We start from the raw sequence: 17,995 nt of genomic DNA, 5'->3' as shown, positions 1-17,995 counted from the left end.
GGTGTAGCAGGGTATGGTCCTTGGCAGGTGTGACAAGGTATGGCCCTTGGCATATACTTGGCGAGGTCGGTTTGGCCTTTAGCGGCGTCCGAGGTCAGCTAGGTCCTTAGCGGGGTCTGAGGTCGACCGGGCCTCTGGCCGAGGTCGCCTCTGGCTGAGGTTGGCTCGGTCTTCAGTAGGACCCGAGGTCGCCTCTGGCTGAGGTCAGATCGGTCTTCGATAAGATCCGAGGTCGGCTCTGGCTCTGGTCGAGGTCGTCGCCTGCGGTCGAGGGAGCCCCTTCAGCCTACTCGGTTCTAAGGTTTGCTTAGCCAGAGTTGGGTGACTCCACGCCAGAATAGGATGATCCATTTTGCCTCCCATCATAACTAATGATGAAGTGATACAAATCTCGTTAGTCAAAGAATCCCGCTATATTATAAAGAGAGGTAATAATGTGATTTCTAATATCATCCCCAATCTTTGTTGATAAAAAATTGTGGATGGTTTAATACACTACCCATACTCTTAGGTGATGTTGGTAGAGTCTAAATTATGATTTGGTTACGATCAAAACTCTACAAATGCATATATAAATATATATATATATGCATATGCATATTTTAGAGCATAAAGACATTCATCCTTATAAAAAAGAAAAAGAAAATACATTGTCCCTTTCATCATGTTATGATAATGGACAAGTCAACCTCATGCTTATGTTCTAGCAATTGTCTAATCAACAGCCTCATCTTCGAGTGCACCATTGAAATTGTGTCGAGCTATGGTACGAGAAGATGCAGACCATCGACCCAAACTAGGTTTTTATCGGTCCTCCGATGCCGCCCGAGACTAGGTCTTGCCCAACCATATTAAACAAAATAAATAGGTCCCATAGAAACATGTCATTAAAATCTTAAACACTCTAGTGCATCCAAGCAAAGCATATATTGTGCCTAGTGAAAAAGGACCTAGTCAACCCTGAATCATGGCATTACATTTGGAATGTGCTAGGGTTTTTCCCTCCGGCTTTGTTGTGTTTCGAAACAAGGTTCCAAGCACAAGGCTTGCGGGCGTCGTGCACAAACATAAAATAGCCGCACACATTTTGAGCAACTCAAGGGAGACGTAGACATGCACGTGGGCTGAGACCAAAAATTAATGGGTTTATACTCGCTATGGGGAATGGAAGCGGGTGGGCGCGCTTTGAGCGCTGCGCGGAGAACGCGGTCTTCCAGGACGAGACCGGTCAAAGAAAACGCGGGCCCACCTTCCAACTCTTTTATGAGAGCCACTTGGCGAGCGCCGACGAGGCAACAGCGGCACGGTTGACCTTCTCGGCCGCCCCCGGGTCCCACCCCTTGCCCAAATCACGTAAGGTCTCTGCTCAGGGCCATGCGGTACTCTCTGTAACCATCGTTTCTGAGGAATGCGCAAAGAGGAGAGAACCTCGCTGTCGTAAGAATATGGGATTGGTGTATTGATGTCACCCTTCTCAATATTTGTCGTTTGAGAGAAAAGTTGGGAAAGAAAAGAAAGGTGAGAGTGATTTCACCAGACAAGTCATGGTATCCTCTCACCTAACTCAACACCACGCATCAGTTGCTGCACATCAGGGATGGCTGTGAATGTGGCACATTTATTGTTCAGAGATGAATGTTTTTTCCTTTACAAAAAAAAAATCCCGCTAATGCTTGGCATTTTGGTAGAACTAGTCTTTTCCTGTCCGTGTGTTTGACAATTAATTTTACTGGTCATTGAAATTTTTAGAGCGTTCCTTCTTGATGAAACGTATGTGTTGCATACTAATGGCCATGTGAGTGTAGTTGGATGCTGCTATTGCCAAAATCCGATCTGAAGATTTAAAGAGCACCAATCCGCGCGCACGCACAAGAAAGAAGAGAACATACATCACCGGAGTTGTAGGGGCTTTTTGATGCTTAAATTAGCAGAAAGGATTTTGAAAATGACAGAAAAAAATAATACCTGAATAATGAATTAGAAAAAAAAATCTGTACACATCATATGCCAAGTTTCTTTTTGTACATACGGAGTTTTTGTCCAACCAGTGTTGGGCTTTTGAGGTCTAAGTTAGATCGAAAACAACCTCTTAGTTATCTTTATTCAGTTCAACCTAGGAAGACTAGTCCAGCTAAACTATTTTTTTTTTTCTCCCTTAATATCATGTGTTAGCTCGTGCATGATTGGTGGGTTACATTTGGATCACATTAGATGCATATTGATTACATGTCAAGGTAAATAATGACAAGTATAATAGGTGCACCCTCGATGGTGTCCTAACCCGTTTGTCATATAATTTTCCAAGAGAGCATCTTTTTGATGAGAAGGAAAGTAAAAAATGTTAATAAATGATTTGATTCAATCTGAAACATTCGCCTGTTCTTTGAATATTTAACATGATTAATTGTTTTTGCTCTCAAAAATTTAAAAAAATGTGAATAAATGATTTGTTGAAGGATGATTATTTCTGCCGATCGAGATGAGATTTTTTGTTCGAAATGAGTGAGCAGTTAAAGTAGAGTCATGTTGACATACATACTTATAAAAGATCTGGAAGAAGGATTCAAAAAACCAAGGCAAAGCTGCAATAAGAAACAAGATATAATGATTTCACCAACGCTTGGCTTCATTTCAATCTTTGTCGGCACATGGATAAGTTTCCCATTGCTTTCCTACACGTCCCCTTCCAACTTTCCCACCAATTCCTCATTACAAGGAAATCGAATCAACTACTTTTCTCCAAGCACATTCGTAAAGAGATACTGAGTTATTTGAAAAATATTTTTGCTGTCATTCATGTTATAGATAGTTTCATACCTCTAATTTTAATGAATACATGCTTATTTTCCATTAGTAAGGCCCTTGAATCCTCCACATCCCAAGCTATCAGAATATCCTTCAGCTCGTTGCATGGTAAGTCTTGAGTCTCTTGACAGCAAAAATAAATAAATAAAAAAAACATTAGTGGCATCAAAAGCAGTTTGCCTCCTCTACTTACTACAACTCTGCCGAGAAGTATGCAAAGTCTTGATCAGGGCCTCCGAGTTCCCACGCTGCGAGAAAATTCCAGTGGCTACGGTTTTAGATGATTCGAACTCATAGGCAAAGACCCATACTTATGTTACAGTTGATTGGTTGCACGCAATCAATTAAACCGAAGGCACCACTTAAGATTATAAATTCCGAATGAGATATCTTTCAATCCCCTTACCTGGGTCTACTTTAGGAACAAAAACCATAAAATGACCAATTACCGTTCCCACTTCAAGTAGAAGATGTGGATGCATGGCACTTAATGGCTGCCTTTTCTTTTGAGATCAAGAGCTTTCTCTCCTAATATTTTACTCTCTCTTTCTGCTCATGGTTCAATTCTCTCTTCCCGAAGATTCTATCCCTCTTTTTGCAATTTTGCTATGCATGGCAGTTTCCTTCTCTCACGTGAAATTCATATCCGCATACTGGGCTAAGCAGACAGGTTGACAGGGACCTTTCATCACAATTAGGACCAACTCGTTTAATGTCATTGGTCCCTTTCCTTATTCCCAAATTGCGCCTCCTCGTCTTTGAACTATCGACCATACGACTGTAAAGGCCAACGTCCCCATGGACCATGGCACGAGGTTCCATGGGATGATCTGTCAAAAGTTTGCCGACCATAATCTTGCTGACGGGCATTTGATTGCTAATTCTTCATCTAGGCTTATCACCTGCCGCACTACGTTTGTTTTTATTTTTTGGATCGATATGATATCGTCATGCATGCAAGCCTCGATTAATCAAAGATAGTGGCAACACAGTGATGACTTACAATCAAATTGCGCTGATACTTTCTCTCATGGGTCTACAAACTAGTATTAAGATCCCCCAATATTTGTTAGACGTTATGCTCGTATACGTTGCAAACGTTGAATGCTACGTGCTCATGCATGCATAGAAGGCTTGTATTTATGATGTAATAGCTTTGTCCACCGAGAACAAGGTGCATTGTGTCTGTAGAAGACGTGGTTTTAAGGCATAAGCTGGTGTTTTATCGGCATGCATGCATCCATGGCTGCAGTCTGCAGCAAATCGTAAACGGAGCTCGATCTTCCACTTTGGACAAGAAGGTATTCCCGTAATTGGACGTCAATATGGATGGCAATATCGGATTCATCAGTCATGCCAGAGGGATACGTCGAAGTTGGCGTAGAGACGTGGACGTGTCGGAACAAAGTAAATTCTGCCGACGCGGACGCAAACGCGCTCGGCTTTCCAACACCCCCCTTTTCGCTCCAACTTGCATACCTTTTAACCTTTCCTGCTGCCATCCCTTCCGTTCTCCTTCCTCAGGTCAAGCTCAGCTTTTTTCCTGCACCTCCCTCTGCTCCTGCGCACCATCTCTCTCTCTCTCTCTCTCTCTCTCTCTCTCTCTCCATGCAGACTCGTATGTCTCGTTAAAAGATAATCAGACGACTCGACCTGCATCGCATAATGGTTAGAAGAATTTGAAAAGGAGGTACTAAGGACAATTATTTAAGATTTTAAACAATTCTACGGTCCATTATTCCTCGATGAAATGGTAAGTGCATTTTAGATGCCACAAATTAAGGTTATACAATGTAAGTAGTAGTAATTGAAAGGAGTTTATCATAATTTGGTGTCGTCCTTGTTGCTGAAACCTTGCTTCTGGCCTTTATTTTGATTGCCATTCCACATATATCCCCAGTTCATTGAAAGGTTGATGACTGGCCATTTAGTCTTTACTCCCTTGTTCATGTGTTGAGTTCGCATAAAACCGGACGCATGGATGTACACAATCGGACTGGGAATTAGAAGCATGTGAAACATGGTAGAACCGAACTAGGTGGCGGTCGAAAGAGCGGTTGAGAAACAATATCTCCTGTATTTGTTCTTAGTTAGGTTCTTCAAATTAACATGTAGTGACAGCTTATTTTGGGATATCCCTGCTTCTTTTCTTTTTGTTCCACTTTTAGGGAACAAGAATGGGATGAAGCCCCGCGAACGTTTAGATATCCTTGTTTACAAGTGTTTTCTTTCAAAAAAAAAAAAGAGAGAAAATTAGAGGAGGAAAAGGGGATGGAAAAATAAAGAAAGAGTAGGAGATGATTGAAGGATGTGGGGATGTAAAACAGATTACAATCTAGCTTTTGTGTAAGCAGCTTGAGTTAGGTTTAGGTCCAACATCACTCATGTTTGGGTTCGAATGGCTTCGACTCCAAAGATAAAGTGAAATGCAGCCCAACACTTGGTGGAACTAGGTGACACCTTCATCCAAGTCGAAATGTAATCAGTTTTAAATTTTTGGAGCTAGATCTACGACTTTTAAATAATTGTTGTAATGCTAAATGTTTTTCGTCACGTCCAGTTTGGTTAGGACTGACTCCTGAAGATCCATTTCAAATCCAATTTGGAGCTGGGTTCTAACTTGGTAAGCAGGGCCCATTACTTGGTTTTATTTCAAGTCTAGGTTTGAATCAGATGAACTTAGGTGGTGACCTCATTGTCGCACAACTAGCATCCTTGCTCAAGTACTGCTAGACTAAATTCTCACACGTAAAGCTATTTTTTAAGATTTTTTTTATTGAAAATGAATGATTTAGTAAATTTCGGAAGGTAGCACCCCTCTTTTTCTTTCTATGATATTACGGGTTCATTTTACATGGGGCATCCACATGTATTTGGAGCAGCAGGATTACCACGTTGTGTTGGAGGGAAAGAAAGTGAAGAGGGTGAAACTTCATGCCTCCAATTCACTGTTTATTTATATTTATGATCGCAAATCACTTGATATATGCAGGAACGTACCAATGCATGATGTAGCTCCATGCATGACTCCATCCATATCTGGACATATTTAATGATTTCCTGCTGGTTTCACCCCTTCGGATTGCTTGAATGATGCAATTAAAATCATGCTGAGAGCAGCAAGCAAGAGCCCTACCGGATTTCCTGATCATCTACATGTTGATTTGGTAAATGATCAAGTTATCCATCAGGCCATGAACATAATCTCAAGCGACAAATACTATCGAGTTCTTGAGAAACATAGAACGTATATATCAGCGGTGCTGAATCAGTGAATCAGCATGCAATTATACATATATATGTATGCATATGTATATGTATATGTACACGTATATGTAAATGTGTATGTATGCATGTGTGTGTATACTCTCTTAATTTCATGGACCACAACCAAGAAATCTCCAAATTGATGTAATACTCAATGACCATTTCTCCATGCATCCACATTGGTCATTGGTGACAGGCGACGGCCAGGGGCAAGAGAAACCCCCAAGGTCATGGGTCTTAAGTTCTGTCCTGGAACCCCTCGGGCAGTAGCCCATTGGGCTAGCCAGTATACTAATTTCATGCGCTCTCTCTCTCCATCTATCTATCTATCTACTCGCTGGCTCGCTTCCGAAAGCTACATGAGCCACTGAACCAACTTTTCCCCTCAAAAGCTTCCATCCACTTGGCAGCACTACTAGCTTTCGGTGGAGTTCCTGCAGGCTTCGCTGCGCAGTCATATGCTCTATCACATGAAGGTGCAGAGCATGGGTTTAAATGCTTAAGATGCCGTAACTTAGCTAGGAAAAAAGAAATGCCTCTCTGTGCATTAGAGTGACAACTTGCATTGAAATATCCTTGTTTAGGACTATGGTTTCCTTCCTTGGATGCAAATGCGAATGGAGTTATCCAGCATGATCTGCATCCGATTCAAACTAACTTCATATCTGTAAGAAAATATAAAACATATAAATAAATCTACCTCATCTTATAAATTTAAGTTTTTGGAACAAATGGTAATTTCAATATGGTATCAGAGCAGAGGTCCTGAGTTCTAACTCTGTCTCCGTACTTTTTAACTCCATTATTAAAAAATTTCACATGTTGAGCTCACCCATTAAAGAAAAGTCCAGCCCACATGTGAGAAAGAGTATAAGAAAATATAAAATATATAAATAAATCTGCCTCATCCTATAAGCTTAAGCTTTTGGGACAAGTAGTGATTTTAATAATATTTTAACATATAAATCCATCCGGTTCTAGCCTCATGGATCTCGATGAGGCACTAGAATTTGGTAGTAGTCTGTGTAAAACATCCAAGTATAGGCAATGCATTTGGTACTACTATCAAGTAGCTTCGAGCAACCTAGATTACACCAATCCTCATCACCTGAGTTATTTCCGAGGGGCATTGGGGAGGGGGAGAGACCACTTTATTGGGCCAGCTTGTAGACATTCCTGCTCTACCTGAATCATCATTTTTCTCTCGCACATGATTGCTTCCTTCAGAGGATTGGGAAACCATTAATGATGTGTAGCTTTTTTTTTCGCTGGTAAAATAATGATCTGTAGCTTTGAAGGACTTCAAAGTGGTTCCGGCCTTCAGTTTGGGCCCAACCCTATTTTAGACTTCAGTGGCTAAAGAAACTGGGACTATTTGGACACCGACAACCCAGGACCAAATTATACTTCGGCCGGGCAAAATCTCCACGATACTTGTTAATGACTTGTTTGAACGCCAGGGGATCTTATTGGTCCGATAACATCTCCCATTAGGAATCTGAAATGAAATTATTATGAAAGCTAGAGTTTTCAAAGAGTCGCGTTTTATTAGGACACGATTAATCTCCCACTTTTAGGAACAAGATAGGCCATCTTGGAAAAAAGAATTTGCTGTCCCTAAAAGCCAGTGATTAGTTATGTTGCCAAGGATTCTCATCTCTCTGGACTTTAAATCTCACTCCTTCCATGGTATTAAGATCGTATCAGACTAAAAGATCTCAAAACCCATTAAGATGCCGTACACACTATTAAGCTCTTCAAGCAACTTAGGGTGCATTTGGTTTACATCCGGATTCGGAATCGAAAGGGGATTTAAACACTGAGGGAGAGTCGAGGTTAGATTTTACAGGATTGGGGCATTTTCATTGTCCTTTATGTTAAAAAAAAAAATGCAGCAATAGCAAGAGATGGGGGAGTGGAGCTTAAAATCCTTCTCAAGCTAGTTTTGTATATATATATATATATATGTTTTTGATTAAAAAAATTATAGATAACAGACTTTATAAAAGGATGTTGTCCTTTTTTTTTTTTTAGTACAACGGCAGCTTACACACGACGGGTATGAGTACAGGTAACAAAATCAGAAAAGAAAAAATAATGCAGAGAATGAGGCACCGACACGTGGTCTATCCAGATGAATTTCTCTAGAATGGTGAGTCGCAAATGAGGCCATCCAGTCAGTTGTGCAATTCGCCTTCCTTTAAACATGTATAGCTCGAGAGAGCCCACACTCCTTTAATAGCTTATGAATATTGTGGAGCAACGGTCTAGAGCCAACGCCGAGTCCCCGACTCCAGATCTACTCGATCACAGTGACCGAGTCTCTCTCGAAAAGGATGCAGTCCACCTTCAGCATCCGTCTTACATAGATGATGCCCTCTCATGCAGCTTTGAGCTCAACATCGACTATAGACGTATCAAAGATCCGCCAATCTCCGGCCGTTGGCAGTTTGACATCGTGGCCTTTGATGACGAATTCCACGCCTCTAGTGCACCCTTCCTCGCCAACACAATCGTCAAAGTTCGCCTTAAGAAAGCTAGAGGGTAGGGGCTCCTAGAAAACTAGCACAATCCTAGGCCCTATAAAAGGGATGGTCATCCGCACCACTATGCCGTCATTCTTTGGGGCAGCCGGAGAAATTAAGATCCTTCCAAAATATCTCCAACCCTTCAAATTTCAATGAATGCAGGATTCGATCACAAATCATTTAATTTAACCGCTAAAGACTTTACGGGCTTAGCACGTTGGAAAGGATAACATACAAACAAACAAAATAAATTATATATAAATTCTTGTAGTTACTTTTAAAATTTTACTTTCAAGAGTATACTTTTATATATCAATTTAACAAAGATAATTAATACAAATTATTTCCTATGGCATAGTAATTTTTTAAGAAAAAGATTACCGCCACCATTGATTCATATTCCCACGTCTCAACTCCGGACCACGACGTCAAGGTACCCACAACTACGCATGATAACAGCGGAATGCGGTCTCGGACCTCATAATCGCTAGTTTAACCAGTACGAAAGAAAGACAATACTTATTTCTGAATAATAAGAAATTTAAGGACTAAGACAATACTTTATTCTGAATAATAAGAATTTTAAGCACCAAGAACGCTTCTTTCACAAATCTCTTCACGACACTGTTCATCAGGCTTCGGTTGGCGGCTTTGCCCCGCGTCTATTGTCTTTGAGGTACTCGACAAAATTCCTCACATGCCGATGATGCACCTCTTTGTTCCCCAGCACAGCACGAAGCCCCCTAGCTGAAGCCCTGATCTCCTCCCCTTCTTGGTCCACCATGACCAGCCTCAAGACCTTTGCAATGTCCGCCCCGTTGAAGGAGCCATCCTCCTCGTCCCTCGGAACCTCCATCCCGACCTTCTTCTCCGCCAGAAGTCTGGAGTAAAACCATTGATCATGGAACCAGGGGAGTTGCACGAAGGGGATCCCAAACTGGAAAGCCTCGAGCAGCGAATTCCAGCCACAGTGGGTCAGGAACCCTCCGATGGATGGGTGCCCCAGTATCTTGATCTGGGGAACCCATCCCTTGCATACGAGCCCGCGGCCCGCGGTTTGGTCCTCAAAGCCCTCGGGCAATAGCCCGTCAGGCTCGCCTTGCGGGCTCCGGAGAGCCCATAGAAATGGCAGCCCCGAGAGCAGCAGCCCACGGGCTATCTCGTGCACCTGCTCTCTGGTCAATGCGGCCTCGCTTCCGAAGGCGGCATACACCACCGTACCGGCTTCCCTCCTGTTGAGCCACTCGAAGACATGGTCGCAGTTGCTGCCGCCGGCATCGGAGTTATTATCCGCGGCGCAGGCGGCGAAATGGCCGAGTGGGAGCACCGGCTTCCCGAGGAGATCTGGGAGGGCGGCGATCCATTCGGGCTCGAACTCGGTGCAGCTCTCCACCGCGACCAGGTCGGACCCTCGGACCGCCGACCCGACGCGGAAGCCGTTGGTCAAGCCGGACATGCTCGGGTGGAAAAAGAAGCTCGAGAGTTGGCCGGCCTCGTGGCGGTGGAGCTTCATCGACGTCGGGAACGGGATCCAGTCGGGCGGCGCGGTGAGCCGCTCGACCGTCACCCGGGCGGCCTCGCCGTCGGCCGCGAGAGCGAAGAACGGCCACATGAAGACGTTGGCGGCCGCGCCGACGAGGTTCACGTAGCAGCACCGCACGCCGAGGCCTGCAGCGATGCGGGGGACCCAGTAGTAGCCGGAGTCGAAGAGGATCCAGTCCGGAGGAGGAGACAGGCTTTGAAGGAAGCTGGCGAAGGGGTCTCGGAGGGTATCCAAATTGTCGCTGTCGGCGCCGGCTGCCGGGTTGCATAGGGGCACGAGGTGGATGAGTGGGGACAAGGTGGAGGGGGCGGCGGCGATGGTCTGGATGTTGGCCGGGATGGAGAGGAAGGAGACGCGGTGGCCGAGTCCGGCGAGGTGCTTCGAGAGGTGGAGGAAGGGGTTGAGGTGGCTGAATTTTATGAACGGGAGCACGACAACGTGGAGAGCGTCGCTGTTGTCCATGGCTGGGTGGTGGAATTGGCTGTGGATGCTGTGGAAGGCGATTCTTTCGTGCTCAACGAGGCCTGGAGAAGAGAAGAAAGTAGAAGAAATAAAAAGAGGGTTGGGGGAGCACAACGCGACCGGTGCGCTGCAAAAGGTTTCAAGTCTTAAAAGTGCAATTAATAGAATTTTATCTGAAGACCGTTCTACCTATCATTTTTTTTATTTTTTTGTTTATCCATTCTCCCCCTTCTATTTTCTCTCCTCTTAGGGAGAACATAATTAATTCATTAGCCTCATCGCGGCAGAGCCTAAAATGCATGGTATATCATACCGGCCCAAATTAAAAATTATATTTAAAATTTATTTTTTACTATAAGACTGTGCAGATAAAAAAAATACTTTGGAAATTGCATTTAGTCCATTTTATAGGTAACTCAATGGTGCATTGGAAGCGATATCTAGATCTCACAAAGTAATTGGCTGATAAAAATGTTCTCTCGCACCAAGATATCACAATGAAGAAGAGCTGTAAAACTAAACTCAAATGCTCAAAGAGAAGGGTAGAATACTTGCATCAAGGTGCCGATCCTTGTTGCTCTTCCATGTAAAGTTTCTACCATATTACAATAAAAGCCTAATGTAAAAAAAATAATTTTCTGATTAGTGCAATGTTTCAAAAAGTTTGGTGTCCTTAAAAATAGTCAACTTCGTGGCCCTTTCATGGATTGCACAATCTTTTTACGATCATATTCTATAAGTTCGACAAAGATAAGGAATATTAGATTGACTGTTTTATGGGAAATTTGTAAAAGATAATTAAATGTCTTAGCATGATATCAACCGGATCACAAAATTTTATATTTTTGATTTAATTATTGACTCCAACCACTATTAGACTTGCAAATAGGTTGGGTTATGACGAAGGCATGCTTGACCCAAACACAACCTGATTTCATATTCGGGTCTTGGTTTTGGGCCCAAACTCAATATATTAGCGGATTAGGTAAAGTTGGGTTAGATTCATAGAAAAGATTTTAAACCCAACATGTCATTTCAGATTAAGGTTGGAAATGGGCTCTGACCGGCCCGAAGCCCGTCGGGTTGGGCCAACTTCAACTTAGGCTACAGGCTAAGCCCAAAAAATTTCGAGCTGGGTTCGTATTTAATTATAGAGTCCATTTATTTTTCAGGCAGGGCTCGGTAGATCATTGGCCCGGCCCGGGTCCGAACCTGAATTCAGGCCCAAGCCTAGCCCGGTTCAATCATTTAGGCTCATTCCAAAATGGGTCTGGTTAATACTCCAAGTCTCCAATGGGTTCATTAGGCTAGTGGGCTGTAGAGTATATTTGATTGGTTGAATGTTTTTTTTTTGTTGGTAAGCATTGGTTGAATATTTCATTTGTTTTATATTATCCTTAATTTTACAACCGGATATTGAATTATAACTACTTTATTTTGGGCGTCATTGAAAGATTTTTTTGGGGGGTTCAGGCCAGGCCAGTTTTTGGCCCAAAAACGTAATTTGGGCTGGCCCAATTAGGTTTGGGCCAGAGTTTTACAATTGGGTTTTGGCCCAATTTGGTTCATGAGGCCGGAGGCCTAAGCCTCTACTGAGGCCCAAAAAAAATTCGGGTCGAGCTCAAGTAGAGGTGTGGCCTGGCCTGGCACAACCCGTTTCCAATCCTATTTTGGATGGGTCGAGGTCAAGTATAACATAGAATCCAAAATATTTGTGTTTGTGTCAGGATCAAGTCGAATCAGGTTTGCAATTTTATAGCTGAAATATAATAATTGATAATTATGTATAAAATCATTAAAATCTTTAAAAGAGCTCAAAACAACCAATTTAATTTTTTTCATTCAAAAATCTTTAATTTCATTCAAGTGATGGATCATTTTTAAATTTACAAATTATGTTTTTAAAATATATATTCATATAGTTAAAGATATTATAAATAATAATATACCAAAACAAACAATAAAATATGAATTTTTAAATATAATTAAGTGAAAATAGATAAGAGGAGATGTAGATGTTGAGATAGAAATGGAGGAATTTGTATGAGAGTCCATTCAATAAACTGAGAAGGATATTTAGAGCGAAGAAAAAAGAGGTTTATATGTTTTGGAATTTTGGGTTTGGGTCGGGTCGGGCCCCTTTTTGTTAAATTAGAGTTGGATTGGAGCGAGGAATAAGGTATGCAGCTTCATTGCCGGTGACAGAAGGAATCCCAATGCTGATTTAGTTTATGAGGCATTACAAAAGCTGGTTCAGCGCATGGCAGAAGTTGGATATGACTCCGGCCTAGATGAGTCGCTGCCTGACTTGGAAGAAGTGGCATAGTAATATGTATGTTGTCTTGTCATCACCAAGGATATTGTGGTTTCAGAACAGAAATATTTTTATGATCAGCAAGAGAAAAAGGCCACACGAATCGTGAGATCGTACTCTTTCATGAAATAGAGGAAGTTGGGATGCCACTGATGAAAAGATTGATGGAGAAAAACACATTCTTTCTGCAATAATTGTTTAGCACATTCTCAAGCTTAATTACATGAAAATAAGTGAAATTTGTTTATTATTTTTTAGCATGCTGTAATTTCTTTGATCCATAGGAGAAAATGATGATGATTTTGTTAAGAATACGAGTGTCTAAAGTGGCTTGTTGTGCCACACCATGTTCAAATTTATTTACACGAAAGCTATTGCGTAAGAATACTCCCATCCAATGGCTGCCATTTTTCAATGTAATTGTTGAGATATATCATTATCAGTTTAATCTGATGATCTATTGAGCTGACATAATGGCTCTTATGCAACAGACAGCACAAGGAAGAAAATATGAAGTGAAACTGAATGTTCAAAAAAAAAAACAGTGATCCATATAAAGAGTTCTACTAAATTACAGGACTCTGTTTCAATCCCATGTATAATTTCAGCTTTATTTGGGCTTAAGCTTAATGTATTTCCTGAACAGTGCATTGTAAGAAACTTATTAAATGATGCATAAAATTTTGCCAAGAACAATGAGAACTTGAGGTTTATTGTTCATGGATTCCTCAACTATATCTCTACAAGTTCAAGAAACGGTCATTGAGAACCCACTGGCTCATACAGTCTGCTCTGTGAGCTGCATATGGAGCTAAATCCCGGCATCTTCCTGATAACCATCTCTCTCATCACTTTCCTCACACCAACTACATCATCCCATCGCCTATCCGATGCATACGCATCAGAGAGAAGTAGATACCCACATGAATCATGAGGTGCAATCTTCATAATTTGAGCTGCCAATAGTTCTCCCAACTCTTTATGGCCATGAGTCCTGCATGCACCAAGCAATGCCCCCCATATACCGATATCAGGCTTCATGGGCATTATCCTTATAAATTCTACGGCGTCCTCCACTCTCCCCGCCCGACCATAAAGATCAACCATGCACCCATAATGCTTTATGTTCGGCACCATGCCGTAGGCCTTGCTCATGAGCGAAAAATACTCGACGCCATCTTCTATCAGCCCTGCATGGCTGCACGCAATCAGAATGGCAAGAAAAGTCACTTCATTCGGGCAGACATCTCCTTCCAGCAGCATCTCTTCAAACAAGCATTTGGCTCCAGCTGCATGGCCATTGATAGCCATCCCATGGATGAGGCAATTCCATGAAGCCACAGTCCTCACCGGCATCGCCGAGAACACCTCCATGGCTGTCTCAATCGCCCCGTTCTTGGAGTACATATCAGCAAGGCTCGTCCCGAGAGTGACATTGAGCTCCAATCCACTCGCCGCGATATGGCCATGCACGGCTCGACCGCTGACCAAGTCCCCTTGCTCCGCACAGCCACTCAGGATGCTAACCAACGTGGCATTGCTAGGGTCAACACCCAAGCTCCGCATCTCCCGGAACAACTTCAAACCATCAAACACCTTCCCATGTTCGATGCATGCATCAACCATCGCTCCCCACGACGCATTGCTTCTCAGCTGCATTTGTTCGAATGCTCGAAGTGCATCCGGAAGGGCTCCACAGTCTCCATACATGTGGACGAGCGAAGTGGCAGAGAAGGTGGCGGCGGCTAGCCCATGCTTGTTAAGGTGGACATGCAGCTGCCTGCCCTCCCACAAAGCCATCCCATGGGAGCAAGAGTCGAGCAGAAAGCAGAAGGTATACTCATTGGGGCAAAGGCCTTGGAGCAGCAGCTGACGATATAAGGAGAGCGAGTTGAGAGGATAGGAAGTAAAAGAGAGGGCCTTTATGACGAGGTTATAGCAAAAGACATCCGGGTGCTGGATTTGGGAGAAGAGGAGATTAGTGAGGTGGAGGTCTGGGGGGCTCAGGGAGGCAGTGCAGAATCTAAGCAGGCGGCTTGCAGCGAAGACATTGTGGAACAGGCCGGAGGTGATGGCATGGGCATGGATTTGGCTGAACTGGTGCAGGTTTGGGCAGGCCTCTAGTTTGGACAGGACGGGGTGGCTGAGAGTTAGAGGTGGTGGTGGTGGTGCTGCTGCTACTTCTGGAGGGGCTGGGAAGTGGTCTTCTGTGGGTATGCTGAGATTTTGAAGAAGGGGTGTGGTGTGGATTAGGGAGTGATATATGCTGGCTTGGGAGAGGGGCTTGTATCTTTTTACGATCATAGCTTAAAAGCCATTACAGAGAAACTGGCAACTCAAGGCTTCTGCCATGTAAATAAAGGAGTGATGAGAAAGAAGAGCCTGCGACTGGTTAGATCTGCCGAAGAACTTGGGCCACCCCACCTCAGGTAGACTTTCGCAATGCCTTGAGATGCCTGAGCTTTTTTTGAGCGGAGGAGAATAATGCAATCCCATGCAGCCTTGGCCTCCCCCTCCTCGTTAACCCACTCACTCAGTCATTTCCCTCCACTATTTCAAGTCCTTCTCTCTCCCAAAGACCCTCCGCAGTCGGAGGCAGGTGAGCAAGAAGGGCATTTGAAAAGAGGAACAGACCAGCACACTGGCTCACCTCTTTTGTCGGTCTGCATAAGATATTTCTCTTTCTTTGTATTCCTTACTTTCCTGTAATTTATCAGAATGTACTCACATTAGAGTTATATGAATATGAGTAGTTGTTTTACCCAAAAGAAAAAATTATTGTCTCTGCATGCAGCCAATTATTAGGGCCGTTGGTTTCTATAATGATGCATTGAGATGCGTGCTTAATAGACCGAAGCAAAACAAGAGTGCAGCTTCAACCGATCCCCGATCTAGCGACATCTTTGGCGGCCGATTAAGGGCGTCTCAGCTATCTCACCTGGAGAGTGAGGAGAAGGGTGCGCGTCAACATGGAAAATCTGTCCGGCTTTCAAGCAAGCCTTCATTTCTTGCTTCCGATGCATCAGGAATCCCAGCTGATAGAGATGCGTCAGATGAGAGAGATGCCACAGCTGTCAAATGGTGTTGAGTAGCGTCTTTCTTGGTTTCTTTGATTGACCTTGACTTGCTTGCGAGGAAGATGACTATTCTGATGAAATAGACAGGGTTCAGATTTGACTGTTTGCAGCATGGGAGCTGGGTGGAGTCCATAAAATCAGTGGTTGTTGTTGGCCGGCGAGAAATTATACATATACCACATTCGCCATGTGAGTCTCACTCGTCATCTTGGTATGTTTCTATGGTGCATCTCTTATGTAGTATAGAAGGTGCAGGATATAATTTCTCCTTAAAGGCATCTTGCCTTCTTTTTTTTTCTTTAGAGAAATAATATCCTGCACGATGTGCACCACGCCAATCATGCATGATGGTTTCTACGAGCCTCATGCATCGTGTGGTTGTCTCGAACTGCTGCTCCATGCAACTTGTCTCAGTTTGCTCCTCTTTGAGATGGTGCACATGGCCATAATTTCTTTCTTTTCTACTGCCATATATGGATCAGGTCTCATCTTAGGTCCTCTTATTGATGAATTCCATTCAAGAGTGAAGCTTCCAATATACTAAAAGGGAGCAATTGATATTGGCTTTCTCCATGCCAACATCTCGGTAAGAAATTCTTCTCCACTGTTCTCGCATTAATTCTATTCTATTAATCCACTCATCTATTTGACTAGGTTCCTCGTTTGCTTGGAGCCTCTTACCGCAACTGTTGGCCTGCTGCAACTCTTTCTGGAAGAAATTTCCCTTCCAAACCAGAGGCTCCAGCGGGGAGCCTGGAAAGAGCTGCAATTTTCTGATGTGTTTTTTTCTCTTCTCAGCATTTTCTGAAAAGCCAAAAAAGTTGAGCATAGTCTATGAAATTCGCTGCTCTTTGCTGATCATAACACTTGTGGAATTCATTGAATTAAGTGCTGAAACGTAGAAAACTGATCATAACACTTGTGGTATTTCATAGAAAGCATGCCCAACTCCTGTTTGCTTTTTCTCAAATTCTTAATGGAAGACTGCTGCAGGTCATGCTGGCATTGACTGATGTTTCCAAATCTATGAATTTATAGGTTGTTTGACCTCTGGAATTTCCCCAGTGCTGACATCCAAATCCTCAGAGAGAAGATGGCATCGACTCAATAGACAAGCCATTATTGTGCGAATGAAGTGCTAATTATCATTTGTTGTTCTCAGAGTTTGGAGCTGCACGGCTATTCAATTTTATGCTACATAGTTAGCCCTATAAGTTCAGCATTTGTCAAATTTAAAGCTGCATTTTGATTGCTAAAGAAATGCCCTATTTGAACAACAGTATCAAGTACTCTAATTGTCGTAATGAGTTAACCATATCGATTCGGAGATGGACTAAAGCTTGAAGGTATTCTCTGGGATCTGTTTTTCCTCACAAAAAGAGGTTGCATCCCTGAATCTTTAGGAGGTCAGTTTAGATCATGCTTTCCCTTTTTCGGTCTTGGAATTTGATTACGAAGCGAAGTCTTATCTCATACCAAACTTCTCCGTAGATGTAAGAGCCTTGTGATGAGCTTGCAAACTTGTCTGTTATGAGCTGGTTGCTGCATGTCGTGTTTATTTTCCTGTTGGGATCTGTAACCTACAACTGTCTCCTCTTCTTTATCATCAAATTTTTTTTATTTTTAAATTTATTTTTGAAGGAAAAGGAGGCTTGAGCCACCCTGATTTCATTAAGCATATACTATTGCACTAACCATTTAAAATCAAAAAGAGAAGGTATGAAAGCCTTCTCATATAAATTGTGTACACCTGTGCGCTTGTCAGGACTCGGGACAGGGAGGGGGTCTCCCCCACCCCAATCCACTTGAGAAAATGTAAGCAATGCATTCCAGATTATCGCAAAAGATCTTTGCCGCCCAAAGTGAAGATTAATGCAGAGTATGTGCATGCAGACGTGTGCATGCAGGCACGCATGCGGGTGTCTCTGCATGTGTGTGTGCGCATGCGCGTGTGTGTGAGAGTGTGAGAGAGAGAAGCTTTGATTTAGATTTACTATAT

General features: G+C 43.0%; 2 protein-coding genes across 2 annotated transcripts; both read right to left on the bottom strand.

Annotated features, from left to right (window-relative positions):
- Positions 1 to 9,107: 9,107 nt before the first annotated feature.
- LOC103709676 (putative UDP-rhamnose:rhamnosyltransferase 1) lies at positions 9,108 to 10,810 on the bottom strand. The gene has a single exon (XM_008795137.4). It carries the CDS (start codon positions 10,603 to 10,605, stop codon positions 9,232 to 9,234), a length of 1,374 nt encoding a protein of 457 aa, XP_008793359.1. The 5' UTR covers positions 10,606 to 10,810; the 3' UTR covers positions 9,108 to 9,231.
- Positions 10,811 to 13,678: 2,868 nt separating this feature from the next.
- LOC103709715 (pentatricopeptide repeat-containing protein At1g09190-like) lies at positions 13,679 to 15,223 on the bottom strand. Its single transcript, XM_008795200.1, has one exon. The coding sequence runs from the start codon at positions 15,221 to 15,223 to the stop codon at positions 13,679 to 13,681; it is 1,545 nt and encodes a 514-aa protein (XP_008793422.1).
- Between the last annotated feature and the right edge of the window lie 2,772 nt (positions 15,224 to 17,995).

This window comes from Phoenix dactylifera, chromosome 13 (genome assembly GCF_009389715.1).
Source record: "Phoenix dactylifera cultivar Barhee BC4 chromosome 13, palm_55x_up_171113_PBpolish2nd_filt_p, whole genome shotgun sequence".
Taxonomy (NCBI): domain Eukaryota; kingdom Viridiplantae; phylum Streptophyta; class Magnoliopsida; order Arecales; family Arecaceae; genus Phoenix; species Phoenix dactylifera.
This window is presented reverse-complemented; position numbering and strand designations above follow the sequence as displayed.